Source organism: Parasteatoda tepidariorum, chromosome 10 (genome assembly GCF_043381705.1).
Source record: "Parasteatoda tepidariorum isolate YZ-2023 chromosome 10, CAS_Ptep_4.0, whole genome shotgun sequence".
In the NCBI taxonomy this organism is placed as follows: Eukaryota; Metazoa; Arthropoda; class Arachnida; order Araneae; family Theridiidae; genus Parasteatoda; species Parasteatoda tepidariorum.
Genome location: NC_092213.1, coordinates 17,124,033 through 17,137,685, shown reverse-complemented (window position 1 = coordinate 17,137,685; position 13,653 = coordinate 17,124,033). Strand labels below are relative to the sequence as shown.

At 31.3% G+C, this 13,653-nt stretch overlaps 1 protein-coding gene across 2 annotated transcripts in view; it reads left to right on the top strand.

Annotated features, from left to right (window-relative positions):
- The first annotated feature begins 381 nt into the window (after window positions 1–381).
- Window positions 382–13,653, top strand: part of LOC107451781 (very low-density lipoprotein receptor-like) — a 22,109-nt gene continuing 8,837 nt past the window's right edge. Inside the window, exons 1-4 of one of the 2 annotated variants that reach the window (XM_071186474.1) lie at window positions 382–694; window positions 6,714–6,944; window positions 8,098–8,331; window positions 10,786–11,016. In XM_071186474.1, coding sequence (XP_071042575.1) covers window positions 676–694; window positions 6,714–6,944; window positions 8,098–8,331; window positions 10,786–11,016 — 715 coding nt within the window. In that variant the 5' untranslated portion in view covers window positions 382–675. Of the gene's footprint in view, window positions 695–3,805; window positions 3,914–6,713; window positions 6,945–8,097; window positions 8,332–10,785; window positions 11,017–13,653 lie in introns of those variants that run through there. The other variant, XM_043053706.2, reaches the window with a different exon arrangement.

The window sequence follows — 13,653 nt, the reverse complement described above, 5'->3', positions numbered from 1 at the left end:
GAAATGTAAGGAATATTTTATATTTTGCTTTAAATTATTTTAATTCGTGAACAAAAAGTAGTCGTTTAAAAACTAATAGTTTGCGTAGAGTGCGCAGAAAAGTGTGAACATCAAAAATAACTCTTAATTCGATAATCGGATGTTCACATTCTAGGACACACTTTATAATGATTCGGAGGTCTGACTTTAAATAGGCTAAGTGATTGTCTCAGGTGATATTTCAAGTTACGAAATCAAACACAAAACTCACTTTCTTTGAATAAACAAAAATTATTCTGACCTATGATTGACCCTCAACGCATAGAAGAGTAGCCGTAATCTGGAAAACATGCCTCCAATACTTTAGACAGGAGAGGGGTTAAAAGTATGGACCATTTTTTAATATTAATTCAGTTTGTGCATTTAGTTATAGCTCTGAAACCAATGAAATGAAATAATACCATTCTGCACACAATTATAAAACGGGCTATAATTAACAATAATTTCATGCGCATGAGCTGCAAGTACTTTGTTGATACTAATGCCACTTGCCAATGATGGCTAGCCTACTATGGGATTCCAAGCGAATTCAAGTCAGAGGGTGCGCTTCTTGTTTTTCAGTGGTGTCATCTAGGGCCAATAATACAACTTCAGCAACACACACGTCACAGTCCGTTTTACTCGGAGGACCCATTAATGTGTAACGACAGGCGTGGTGAGTATGCGAGGATTCCTCTCTCTCAATTGGTGACCCGGACGTGATTATTTAGGAAGCTTTAAGAAGCTTTCAGTATTTAAGAAATTTCGAGCTATGCTCTGTGCACTCTCATACTTAATTTTACTTTTCTATTTTTATCTTGTTATGCTTCAGTTGGTAATAAATGTTGTTTGATTTTTGTCGTAGTTGTCTTCAACTTAATATGAGAGGGTTCCTCTCCCTCAATCGGTGACCCGGACGTGATTATTTAAGAAGCTTCGAAGTTTTAAGAAGCTTCCAGTATTTAAGAAACTTCGAACTTTGCTCTGTGCACTCTCATACTTAATTTTACTTTTCTGTTTTTATCTTGTTATGTTTCGGTTGGTAATAAATGTTGTTTGATTTTTGTCATAGTTGTCTTCAACTTAATATGAGAGGGTTCCTCCCCCTCAATTGGTGACCCAAACGTGATTATTTAAGAAGCTTCGAAGTTTTAAGAAGCTTCCAGTATTTAAGAAACTTCGAACTTTGCACTCTCATACTTAATTTTACTTTTCTATTTTTATCTTGTTATGCTTCAGTTGGTAATAAATGTTGTTTGATTTTTGTCATAGTTGTCTTCAACTTAATATGAGAGGGTTCCTCCCCCTCAAATTCATCCACGGATCATAATTTTGAAGCATGGTTTCAAAACCGTAAAAAAGAAATTCAACTGGACATAGGAGCTAGGCTTTTGGGTTAGGTAATGACCATTAGAGAGAGTGAGGGGCACTGTAAGCTCTTCATGCGCTGTAGGAAAGGGGGGAAATATTGTAGAGTCGGGCTCCAATTCTGTTGGTCATGTGACAGACAGATTTGCCCTCTAGACTTCAATATGCATGCAGATGCAAGGAACTAGGTGGCTTCATTAGTTGGGCTAAGTTGATGGGATAGAATTCTGGTTGTTTAATCGTATTAAGTGAAATCAATTAATGAACCGTTTTTCAAACTGTTTACTATCTTATTTATGGTTATTTGACTATTTTGTTTGAATACGGTAAAACAACAATTAAATAAAAAAACGGGAGACGGCAAACCAAAATTTGCACATTTTTAATTAACTCTGCTAATTTTTTAAGAAGCTTCAACTGTAATTAAGTGGCTCGTCACATGAGCCTTTAGATTATTCAGAAGTAGATTAGACTTTAAAATATTTACTAAAACAAGAATTATTTATTAAAAGACTGCATGACTTTAAATCGGATGCGATTTGAAAATTGCGAATTTGACATAAATTTTTCTTGCTATTAAATATTTTTATGATGTCGAGCTTAGGTTTCGAAATTTTTATATTGCATCCTGAAAGAAAATAAACAAGTGCGCAAAAAGAAGGGGAAAAAATGGAAGGGCTTGAAGTACTTTTGATTTAATGATCGAATCTTAGCGTACTAGGACTCAATCTTAATGATTTAAGGAGGGGTGACCTCAGATCTGCTAATTAATTTATACAAACGATATTTTAAGTTCCTTAGAAATCGAATTTTGAATTTTTTCAAGTCGTGTATTTAAAATTCGATTTCTCAGAAACTATTCAGCCAATGTAGCTCAAATTTTGTATTTTACATTATAAAATTACATTCTTTAAATTTATACAAAAATTTGTACGCTCAAAATGTAAAAGTTTTCTGACTACAATTAAAAAAAATTTTAAAAAATTATTAAAAATTTTTTTCATGCAGTTATCTTTGGTTCTTTGGTATGCAGTTATTTTATATTCATGCGTAAAAATTTTGCAATTCGCTTAAAAAGTTCTCAGGATATAGCGAAATACACAAAAAGTAAAATTAACATTAAGGGATCCAAACTTTGAACCTGTCTCCTGACCAAACTATTGGGACTATATTACCCAAATTGTGGCTACACTCTATATTTTGAAGGGTAGAAATGCAAATCCGTTGAAAAAAAGTTGTGCTTATTCATAGAAAATGCGTTTTTTTGGCTGATTTCGTAACTTAAAATATCGTCTATGACAATTAATTAATTAGCATATTTGAAGTTCACATCTCAAACCAATAAAATTGAGTCCTAGAAGGTGAAGATCTGATTATTATATCAAAAGTTATTCAGAGTGTTTCGTAAATTGTTTTAGGCTCTTATTACAAAAGGCAAACTAATAATTTTATTCCAATATTCATATTGTTTTCCCTTTGTCTTTTAAATCTTCGATTGAAACCATTACGCAAAATTTATGCACCCTCCTGCATGAATTTAGTACTTTAGTTTGGTGCTTAACTATTTATTCTTTCTTGGTGAAATTATTTGGTTTTCCGTAATTCATATGCTGATAATAAGTATTCTTATGTTGCTCATTTAATCTTCATTTTCTCTTAAAAGAAAATTCTTTCTTCGAATTATGAAATTTGCATCAATGGAAAAAATAATAAGCGAAAGAAAAAATAATAATTCAAATTTTTAAAAATCTTAGACCCGCTTAAACAAACCCTTAACGAATTCAATAATTTAAATAGATAATACTGCCCAGCAACCTTGTTCAATAAGCTTTGAGTAGAAATTTACTTTATTATTTGTATTTTTTTAATAAAATAATTTTTTTTTCCACCAGTAAAACATTTTTATAATATGTTTGTTTTATCTGAAAAATCTCATCTTGTTTTTTTTTAAAGACATCTAAACTTTCTTTTCTAACTTTAAGCCAAGAAAAAAATTATTTTTCGAAATTTCAGTTCCTCAAATTAATTTCAACATGGCCTACTTATTCAACGATTCACTGTATGATTCAATAAAAAAATACTTTCTAAAATGTATCTTTAGAAGAAAAAAAATGCAAGCAAGCTCTGTGAACATAACAGAACTTAAAAAAAAATTGAAATTGTTTTTCTCCGCGACTTTTACGTAATGCTCATCTAAACCAATGCTACAGTATTATTATTTTTTTAAAATTAAGTTAGCGTAAGAATTATGAAACTAATGAGCATTGCACAATATTTAGAAAACAATAGTAAAAAAAAAACATACAATTTTACGAAAAAAGTTTTTTTAATATATATACTCGCTTGACCGGAAATATTTAATGAATCCTTATTGACATAGTTTAACGTGTGTAAGAGTTTCCTTATTTATAAACCAAGTCTTTATAAAGAAGCACAAATTGTTCAATTGCAAAAAGATATTTTTTTAAAATGCTTATCTTACTTCTGATATTTATTTCTCTCTCAGTGATTACTTCAGGAGATGAAAGTAAGTTACGGTTACCGTTCTATATACTTTAACATTTTGTAATAGAGAAATAATAGATATTTTTATTTATTTAGAATTACTTTAGATATTAATGCCATATATTTTATACAACGTCGGTGAGTTTTTAAATCTGAGCAGAGCTCGAAATGCATGTTTACGAAAATGGACGCAATTCAAAATTCGCGTTTTAAAAAATGAAGCTCAAAATGCGTGTTCACGAAATTGGATGCAGCTTAAAATACGTGTTCACGAAAATGGACGCAGCTCAGAATGCTTGTTTAAGAAAACGGACGCTTGATTCCGTTTCTTAAACTTCTTTTATGAGGATTGTTCGAATTTTTCAGAATGAGTAATTAAATCCTAATAATTTCATAATATGAATCCATTTGAAATTCTTTGCTAATTTCATTAAATTATAATTTTTTTTAAATAAAGCTTTTAAAGTCAAAAGTTTTTCTTATAAGGTTGCCACAGGTGCTAAAAATTTATAATAGTGGAAGATGATTCCCGTTGTATGAATTTAGAGTTTTTAAACTCATTTTACCGGTTAAAACTCTTTAAACGAATACACCAAAAAGTTACATCTGTAATATACCTCCCAATCCCAATATCCGGGACATTAACCCTTAATGATTATGCTTAGTGTTTAAATAAGTAAGGAAGTAAGCACGCGATTTCCCATTCAGTTGTAAAATTTGATTCTAGAACAAAAAATTGCGTCCATTTGCTTAAACACGCATCTCGAGCGGTGTCCATTTTTTATCATGCATTTCGATCTGATTCTATTTTCTTAAGCATTTATTCGAATTGATTCCATTCTCTTAAGGATGCATTTCGAGCTGATTCTATTTTCTTAAGCACTTATTCGAGTTTATTCCATTCTCTTAAAGATGCATTTTGAGCTGATTCTATTTTCTTAAACATGCATTTCGAGCTGATTCTATTTTCTTAAACGAGAATTTCGAGCTGTGTTCATCCAGCTGTGTTTCGAACTGTATTCATCATATGCACGCATTTAAAGCTGTTTCAATTTTCCTAAACACGTTTTTCAAGTTGCGTCCATACACGCTTTTGAACTATGTCCATTTTCTTAAATATGCATTTCGAATTGTGTCCATTTTCGAATACACGCATTTCAAATTGTGTCTATTTCTTAAACACGTATTTCGAACTAAGTTGATTTTCTTAAACAAGATCCATATTCTTTAACAAGAATTTTGAGCTTTGTTCATTTTAGTAAACACTCATTTTGAGTTGTGTCAAGATTTAAAAACTCACAGACGACTTTCTTCTTAAATTAGGAAGTTAGCGCTTAATTTTCCACCTCACTTTTTGCAGCGAAGTAAATATGCAATAGGTTAAAATATTGCTGTTATTAGTTCAGATATAGTACACATTTTCCGCACTATAGAACTGTTTAATATTTATTACATAATTTGTATTTTATTATTTTGCTTATTATCTTAGGAGTTTTTCATTTTTATCCTTACCATTTTTACATCTTTAATTTAGTTTTCTAAATTGTTAAGTTTCCAAAATAATTGAGCTAATTTTGTTTCCAAAATTTATCATTATCTATAGGAAAATATTAAGTTGAATATTTTGTTTTTGTTTTTTTTCTTGTCAAAGCCCACGGTTGCATTGTATTCATTTTAATTTCTTTAAGCAGATATTGTTACGTTATATTTAAAATTTACTAAATTAAAATATCCCAAAATGTTTTATTGCGTAAGTACAGAATTGATCATACTTCATTTGCTATCGATTCTATTGTGTGAAAACTTTAATTTATCCTTAAATAAAAATAAAAATTTATACCTAAAATACACCATTATTTATGAATGTAAGATCTGCAGACTTTAGATGTACATAACAAACAAGAAAATCAACGCAGTTTAAATAATTTTCGACAAAACGAGTTTTAGTTCCATTTACACTTACCTCAAATTTTATTACCTACTCTCAGAATTTGAATTTTTTATTTAAAAAAATTAAGAACTGATTCTAATGGACGTAACATGCACTGTTACTCTCCGTAATATTTAGTTTTCAATTTTTGAATAAATTTTTAAACTTATTAAGGTTACTTAAAATTGGATTACGTGTATCACGAGTTATTTTGAAAAGAATTATTAGGTCTGTTGATTTTTTTTTGTATTTCAAATACGTTAGACTGAAAATATGACATTTTTAAATTATGGAATCATTCTATAGAAATTTCATTGACATTTCTTTTAAAATTCTAATTTGATTTTCGATTACTTTAAAAAATGGTCAAGTATTTTTAGCCTAAAAATTATTGATAGAAATATTGTGAAATAATATATCTTCCGAATTCCGGGACTCCAACGAATTGCGGCAATTCATAATTTATCGCATTTTTAACAACGAACATATCTAATTAATTAAGTCTAATTAGTTCTAATTAATAAAATCTTAATTAAGTCTAAATTTTAAAGAGCGTTTGATTTGCTTGATGTCACAAAATCACACTTGATAGGTGTGTAGTAAATATCCCAATAAATTTTCAATACTGTTTGAAACTTAAAGTGATTTAAGTAAAATTTTTTTTTAAATTTCTTTATCATAAAACGCAGTATTGTAACGAGATTACTTTTTTGACATAAAAGCAGAAAAGAAATATTTTCTTAATTTTTTTTCATTTCTTAAACATACATATCACAAATATAAAAGTTATTTTAAAAAAAACGTGACTCAACTTAATTTTCACAATCATAATTGGGACTTTAAGTGATCACCGGTATTTCAATAACTTGATAAGCTTTAATTTCTTTTTTAGGTGATTTTTATTACGGAAAAAGTTTCACTTGTAAAACTGGTGACGTCATTGGATATTATCAGGTGTGCAATGGACAGAAAGAATGCCGAGATGGTAGTGACGAACTGAACTGTAAAGACAGAGTTTGCGAAAAAGAAGAATTTAAATGCTCTAATGGACAATGTGTTCATAAGTTACTCGAGTGTGACGGTAATTTGGACTGTGTTGACGATTCTGACGAAAAGCACTGCAGTAAGTGTTTTGAAAGTCATTTTATCATCATTTTTTAATTTTAATAATAATCAGCAAAAAAAATTCTTACCTTTAGATTGTTTTTCTTTATGACAAATGATTTATTACCCAAAATAATTCGAGAGTGATATTACGATTTGTGCTGAGAGCGATCATATTTTAATTATCATGATGTAGATATCGATATTGCACTGTATATCACAAAGTTTATTTTGCTAGGTATCATTTTCAATTTTCATTGGTCAATATTTTTGCAATGCAAATGGAAATTTCGTCATCACTAAAACTCCATTATAGTAATAGATAAAACTAGTTATATTATTGCACGCAGTAAATGTATATATATANTCATGGTTTCTCGCCCAGGAACAATGTTTTCATGGGGCACATTAGGACCCATAATCCTCATAGAACAATCCCTGACGTTTGTAAGCTACTTGAATATAGTTGCAGACCATGTTCACCCATTCATGGCAACAGTTTTCCCTGCTGGGGATGGTGTTTACCAACAGGATAATGCACCATGTCATAAGGGTCGAATCATCATGGATTGGTTCGAGGAACATTCCAGTGACGTTCAAGTCATGTCTTGGCCCTCAAATTCACCTGACCTTAATCCAATAGAGCATTTGTGGTCCTACTTGAAAAACCGAATTCGTGCTGTTTCGCTACCCCCTCGCAATGTGAGGGAATTGCAGGACCAGTTGGGGTGAGCTTCGTATCAGATACCTCAGACTACCTATCAGCACCTTGTGGAATCAATGCCACGGGGTGTGCTAGCATTTTTGAGGGCTAAAGGTGGTCCTACATGTTATTAGCAGGGTGGACATAATGTAATGGCTCTTCGGTGTATATATCTGTCCACAGTTTAAAAAGGCGTCAAAGCAACCAGCCAGTCGTACAATTTCCTATTTTTGTTCTATACCGTAAAGGAATGTTTATCTTATAAGTTAAGACCTTTTAATGAAAAAAAAAACACAAATTTAATGGATATTTAGAGATTGCAGTGGTTTTCCTCATCTTTCGCGTCGCTGCGCAATTTAAAAGGCCCTATTATTTTTATTTTGCCTCTGCGAGTAAAAAGTGCAAAGCATAATTTGTATGTAATATCGATTGAAACGAAAAGAATAATATGAGCTTTTAATTCATTCAGATTGCAGCAAAATCTTTAGCAAACCATTCATATGCAAGAGTGGCCAATGTGCAGATAGCTCATACGTGTGTGACGAATATCCCTTCTGTAAAGATGGAAGCGACGAAGAAGATTGTGACAAGAGAACGTGCCAAGAAGATGAATTCCGATGTTCCAGTGGACAATGTGTTGGAAAGTTTAACAGATGTGATGGAGCTTACAATTGCAGGGACGGAAGTGATGAAAATGATTGCGGTAAGATTTAAAAACTCCAAATTCTGTACCTATTTAACTTTTTAGTTTTATTGCCAAAATGTTAATTCGTTTAAAATATCAAAATTTATGGCAAACTATTCTAACAACTATTATCCAGTCTCAAATATTAGTTTAAATGGCTCATTATTATGGCAAATGTGAAGATAGCTCATGTGTAAGAAACGGACCTGCTTCCTCCAAAAATGGAAGCTGAAGATGGTTGTGACAAGAGAACTTGTCATAAATCTTTATGCTTCAGTGCACAGTGCATTGGAAAGTTTTGTAGATGCGATGGTGTTTACCGCTGCAGAAATCGAATTAATAAATTGGTCGGAAATGCTTAAACGTAATATCAGGATATTCTTATTGTTGATAATTATCTAGCATATAATATTTATCGTAACCCAAGACAAAGTTCTTAATGGTCCCATCAAATAATTTTGATGGTTTATGTTGGTTTTAGTGCGATTCATGATGATCCAACATCATTTGATGGTCATCATCATCCAAAGTTTTTCATTCTGCGTTCATGGTTTTTGATATACCAACGAACTTCCCTCATTCCATGGTGGAAAATGCTACTTTAATACTATGACGGTCAACCATCAAGAGAAGTTTGATTATCATGAACAAACAATCCATGATGGATCCAACTATACATTTCCATGATAGTTTAATGAGAATTCTTGTTGTTTTCAGGAATATACCATCAAAGCAATTTGGTTTTTTATGTTGGACCATCATAAATCAAATCAAATTCCTACATTAGGATGATGGTTTTTCATGATCGTTTCAGCATTTGACTATGATGAAAAAATAACAAACCTAAAATAAGCAAACCTTCAAAGCAAGTTGATATTCTTATGTTGGATCATCGTAAATCACTCCGAATTCCTACATTGGCGTGATGGTTACTTATGTTGGTTACCATCAAAAAGATAATGGTTCCTGATGGAATTATTAAAGGTTACCATCCATCTTATGTCGATCCATCAATGGAAAACCATCGAAAAGTTTGACTTGAGATGACACGATATATCATAAGAATAATTTTAAAATATCTTTACAGCAATTTTTAGAATATATCGAAGAAATATATCGATTGATGGTCTCTCTCTAATTAGCTTCTTTATTAAATTTATTCCATTAAAAAAAATTCAGAAAATATATTTGCACCCATGAAATACTTTTTTAAGTGTTAAAATCAGGAACTTATAATTTAGGTCGAAATATATTTAAAATTACACATCATGGATAAAGGATTTTTTTTATAAGATTTTGAGTTCAAATTGTGAATAACATAGAAAACAATACAAACTGGAGACAAAAAATCTCCGGAAAATTTGCAAAAAATGCACCTTTATGTATTTTCCTGCTTTAATTTCGTTGCTATTAAGATTTTAGCTAAGTTACCTTACATCCATTTTCAAAATAAAAAAATTTAAGTTTGCTAAAGTGAAGTGAAGTTAGTGCAGCTGCTGTACGAACTTTAAGTTAGTTTCTTAAGAATTTAATCACGAGTAGATTTATCTCCGTTAAATTTAATTGAACTAAGTGCACATACTTCACTTCACTTGCTTTTCGAAAGTATTTCTACGATTATTCTGGAATCTTATCATTTTTTTCTTATCACCGACTTTGAACATCTGACCTAATTTTGAGTTCACGACTTCCAATGTTCAACTCCGCTGCCTTGTAATTTTGAACCCAATCTGGAAAACAAGGGTTTATGTACTAGAAAATATTATTTGTCTTCAAGGGAACTTTTTTTTTTTGCTTCAACAAACCCCCTTTGCTTTACATGGTGCTGAAAACCAAAAAAAAAACCTCCCATGGGTAGCTGGACAGTAAGAGGCTTCTAGAGATTGATCTGTCTTCGCTGAAGATAATGAAGATATTTTAAATCACTGTGGTCGGTGCAACCCGGGTGCGTTCTGTCCCCTGAGCAACCACTGCTTTATGTCCGGATTTATATTTTATAACCAGCGTTGAACAACCGACTCAGTTTCAAGTTTACGGCAATCAGTGTTCAAATTCGTATACTTGAAATTTTAAACCAGGCCCAGAAGACAAGAAAACTTTGAGCATTGTGACAAACTAGAGTTCATGGAGAACTTCTTGATGTAACGAACCCTCATTTGCGTTACATGGAGATAGAAAATGCGAAAATCTCCCACGGTTAGTCCGACGGTAAGGGGGCTCTAATCCATGATCCTTCCACCAATGGGGATATTTTAAGTCGGTGTGAGCTGGAAGCAGGATTAGAATCGACCATGCAAGTCTGTGTATTTTTTAGGAGTTAATGATTATTAGAATAAAAAAAAAACCGTTAAGTATAGCGTAAAAACAACGATCATCTCCCACCACAATGAGGCTTAATTTATTTTAAGTACTGGTACATGATACAGAACTTGAACTGTTTAAAAAATTTAATAAATTTTAATAATTTTTTAGATGACTTTTTTTACGGAAAAAGTTACACCTGTAAAAGTGGTGACATCATTGGATATCATCAGGTGTGCAATGGACAGAAAGAATGTCAAGATGGCAGTGACGAACTGAACTGTAAAGACAGAGTTTGCGAAAAAGAAGAATTTAGATGCTCTAATGGACAATGTGTTCACAAGTTATTTGAGTGTGACGGTAATTTGAACTGTGTTGACGATTCTGACGAAATGCATTGCAGTAAGTGTTTTGAAAGTCATTACTTTTTTTTATTTTTTCATTTAATTAACTATCTACAATAAAAAACTCATTATCTACAATAAAAAACTTAAAAAAATTCTTAATGTTAAATGATGAAATCGATACATTAAAACTTTTAGAGTGATGTTTCGACCATTTCCTGGTGTTATCAAAATTTTATTATCATGATGTAGATAGTGATATTTTACCGTACATAGCAAAGTGTGCTTTATTTGTTAATTTTTTTTACTCAATTTCCTATTATGTTAATTTCATTATAGTTACATATAATACTATATATATATATATATATATGTATATATATATATATATATATATAGATTATGAATGAAGTTGGAATGGAAACTGAGTAAAATGATTAATTTTAAATGCAATCTCAATAGAATCGGAACTTAAATTTTTGGAACCAAATTAATACAATAAAAACAAAAATTATGAATTTTTATCTATCGATCTATTTATAGATAATAAAAAAATGTTGATTGCAAGGTAACCATAGAGGTTCCTGAATGTAGTGCCCAGCGGCTCCAATTTTTTTCTTCTTCTTTTTCCGGCTATAGAAACCTAAATGATCAAGTGCGTTTGGCGGAGAGCAGACTTTATAAAAAAGAAAAAATCCTTAGTAGTTATAAAATCCAAAAGAGAAAAAAAAAAGTCTGCTATTTATTTGATAATATGTAGCATGAGTGCCGTGATGTGTAGGGGGGATAGAGCGTTCACCTTCCAAAGTGACCCGGTTCGAATCCCAGCGACGGCTGGTGGATGCGAAATCCTCTTTCGGCTTGCACCGACTACAGTGCTAACGTAAAATATTCTTAGTGTTAGATGGATTANTATATATATATATATATATATATATATATATATATACACACTATTTACCAATATGTGTTGGGACACCCGTGCAAAAAAGGATATCTGCGGTCCTGATGTACTTCACACTTATTATCCTTAAATATTGTGTAGGAAACATCAATGGCATTAGCCGCATTCAAGATACCACGAGATTCAGAGCTGAGCGTAATTGTCAGGTATCATGTAGAAGCGTCTGATCCTTAAGTGATATACCTCGCGAGTTAAACGTACCAAAATCGATAGTGAATTTTGAGATTAAGCAGTAGAAGGTGAGTAGTGATTGTCGGAACGCACCTCGCCAATGTTTATAATATCGTGGTATTCTGATTGGTGATAATTATCGAATGCACGGTAGTTTTCGTAAGACATGATATTTACGATATATCACGAGAATATTTTTATAATATTGCTATTGCCGTTTTTAAAAAATATCGAGATGGTATATCGTTTGATTGCCCACCTCAAATTTTTCAAATTTTCCAAATATGTTCGAGTTAAAAAAAAAATTCGGAAAATACATTTTCACTCTTGACATACTTTTTTTTAAATAGTTTTTGTAAGTAAAATTTAGGGACTTGTAATTTACGTTAAAATACTTTTAAAAATTAGGCATCGCACATCCGGTATTGTTTTTTTTCTGATTATGCGGACGAGTTAAGAATAATATAAAAAACAACTTAAACTCTAAAAAAATCTCAATTTATGAAGAAAAGTCTATTTGTTTTTGGTTTTAATTATGCTTCAATTTCTGCGGTAAAGATTTTGACTAAATTACCTTACATCCATGTTTAACATCCCAGTAATTATTAAAGTTAATTAAAGTAAAGTAGAATTCATCCAGAAACTGAACAAACTTTGCCGTAATTTCTTAAAAATTAGATTGTAAGTTGATTTAGCTTCATTATAGTACACAGAACTAAGAAGCCCAAAAACCACTTAACTTGTTACCTTCTTAAGTTCCGAAAATTTCTTAAGACCATTTCTGAATTCCAGAATCTGAATAAGTCCAGTTTATAGATCAGAATCAAGTATAAACGATTCTTGGAATTGTAGACCACCATGTATATTGCTATATTGACGACCGCCACTGACCACAGACAGATTAAGAATTATCTGCCGATCTCATTTTTTTCGTCACATTTTATTATGATTTTATTTTAAAAATTTGGAATTATTATGAGTATTTTATAATACTAGTGGGCTGCGCTCCCTGCTCGCTAACGCTCGCCAACCCCCGAAAATTGCTACGCAATCTTATATGGTTTCCGTCGCAAACCAAGCTCGCTTCGCTCGCTATTAACTTAGGTATATTGCAAATGCACAAAATTCTAAGAATTCAGAACAATCATCCAAATCCATATGAAAACTTTTTTTTTAAAAAAAAATTATATCTTTTTAGTAAATACTAAGTCATTATAATAAATTTGAATTCAAATAAATCGTTAAACCTATTAGAAATGTGCTATAGTATAATTCGTGATATAAATCAAAAATCGTCAAATAAATTCGTAATATATAAATTCGTGAAAGAAGCGCTTTCGACAAAATACTAAAATAGAGATCTATCGACCAAGACTACTCACTTCTGCCTAGCTTAATAGTATGAGATTGCCGCAGCTGATGCTCTCCGGTTATTTCAGTTTCCGTTTTTAAAAGCGCTATATGTTGAGCCACGTCAGCTAGATTTGGCATGTGACATTTTTAGCGGCAATCATTTGTCGATTCGCCGTGTAAGAGAAATAGTAACGTAAACAAAACAAA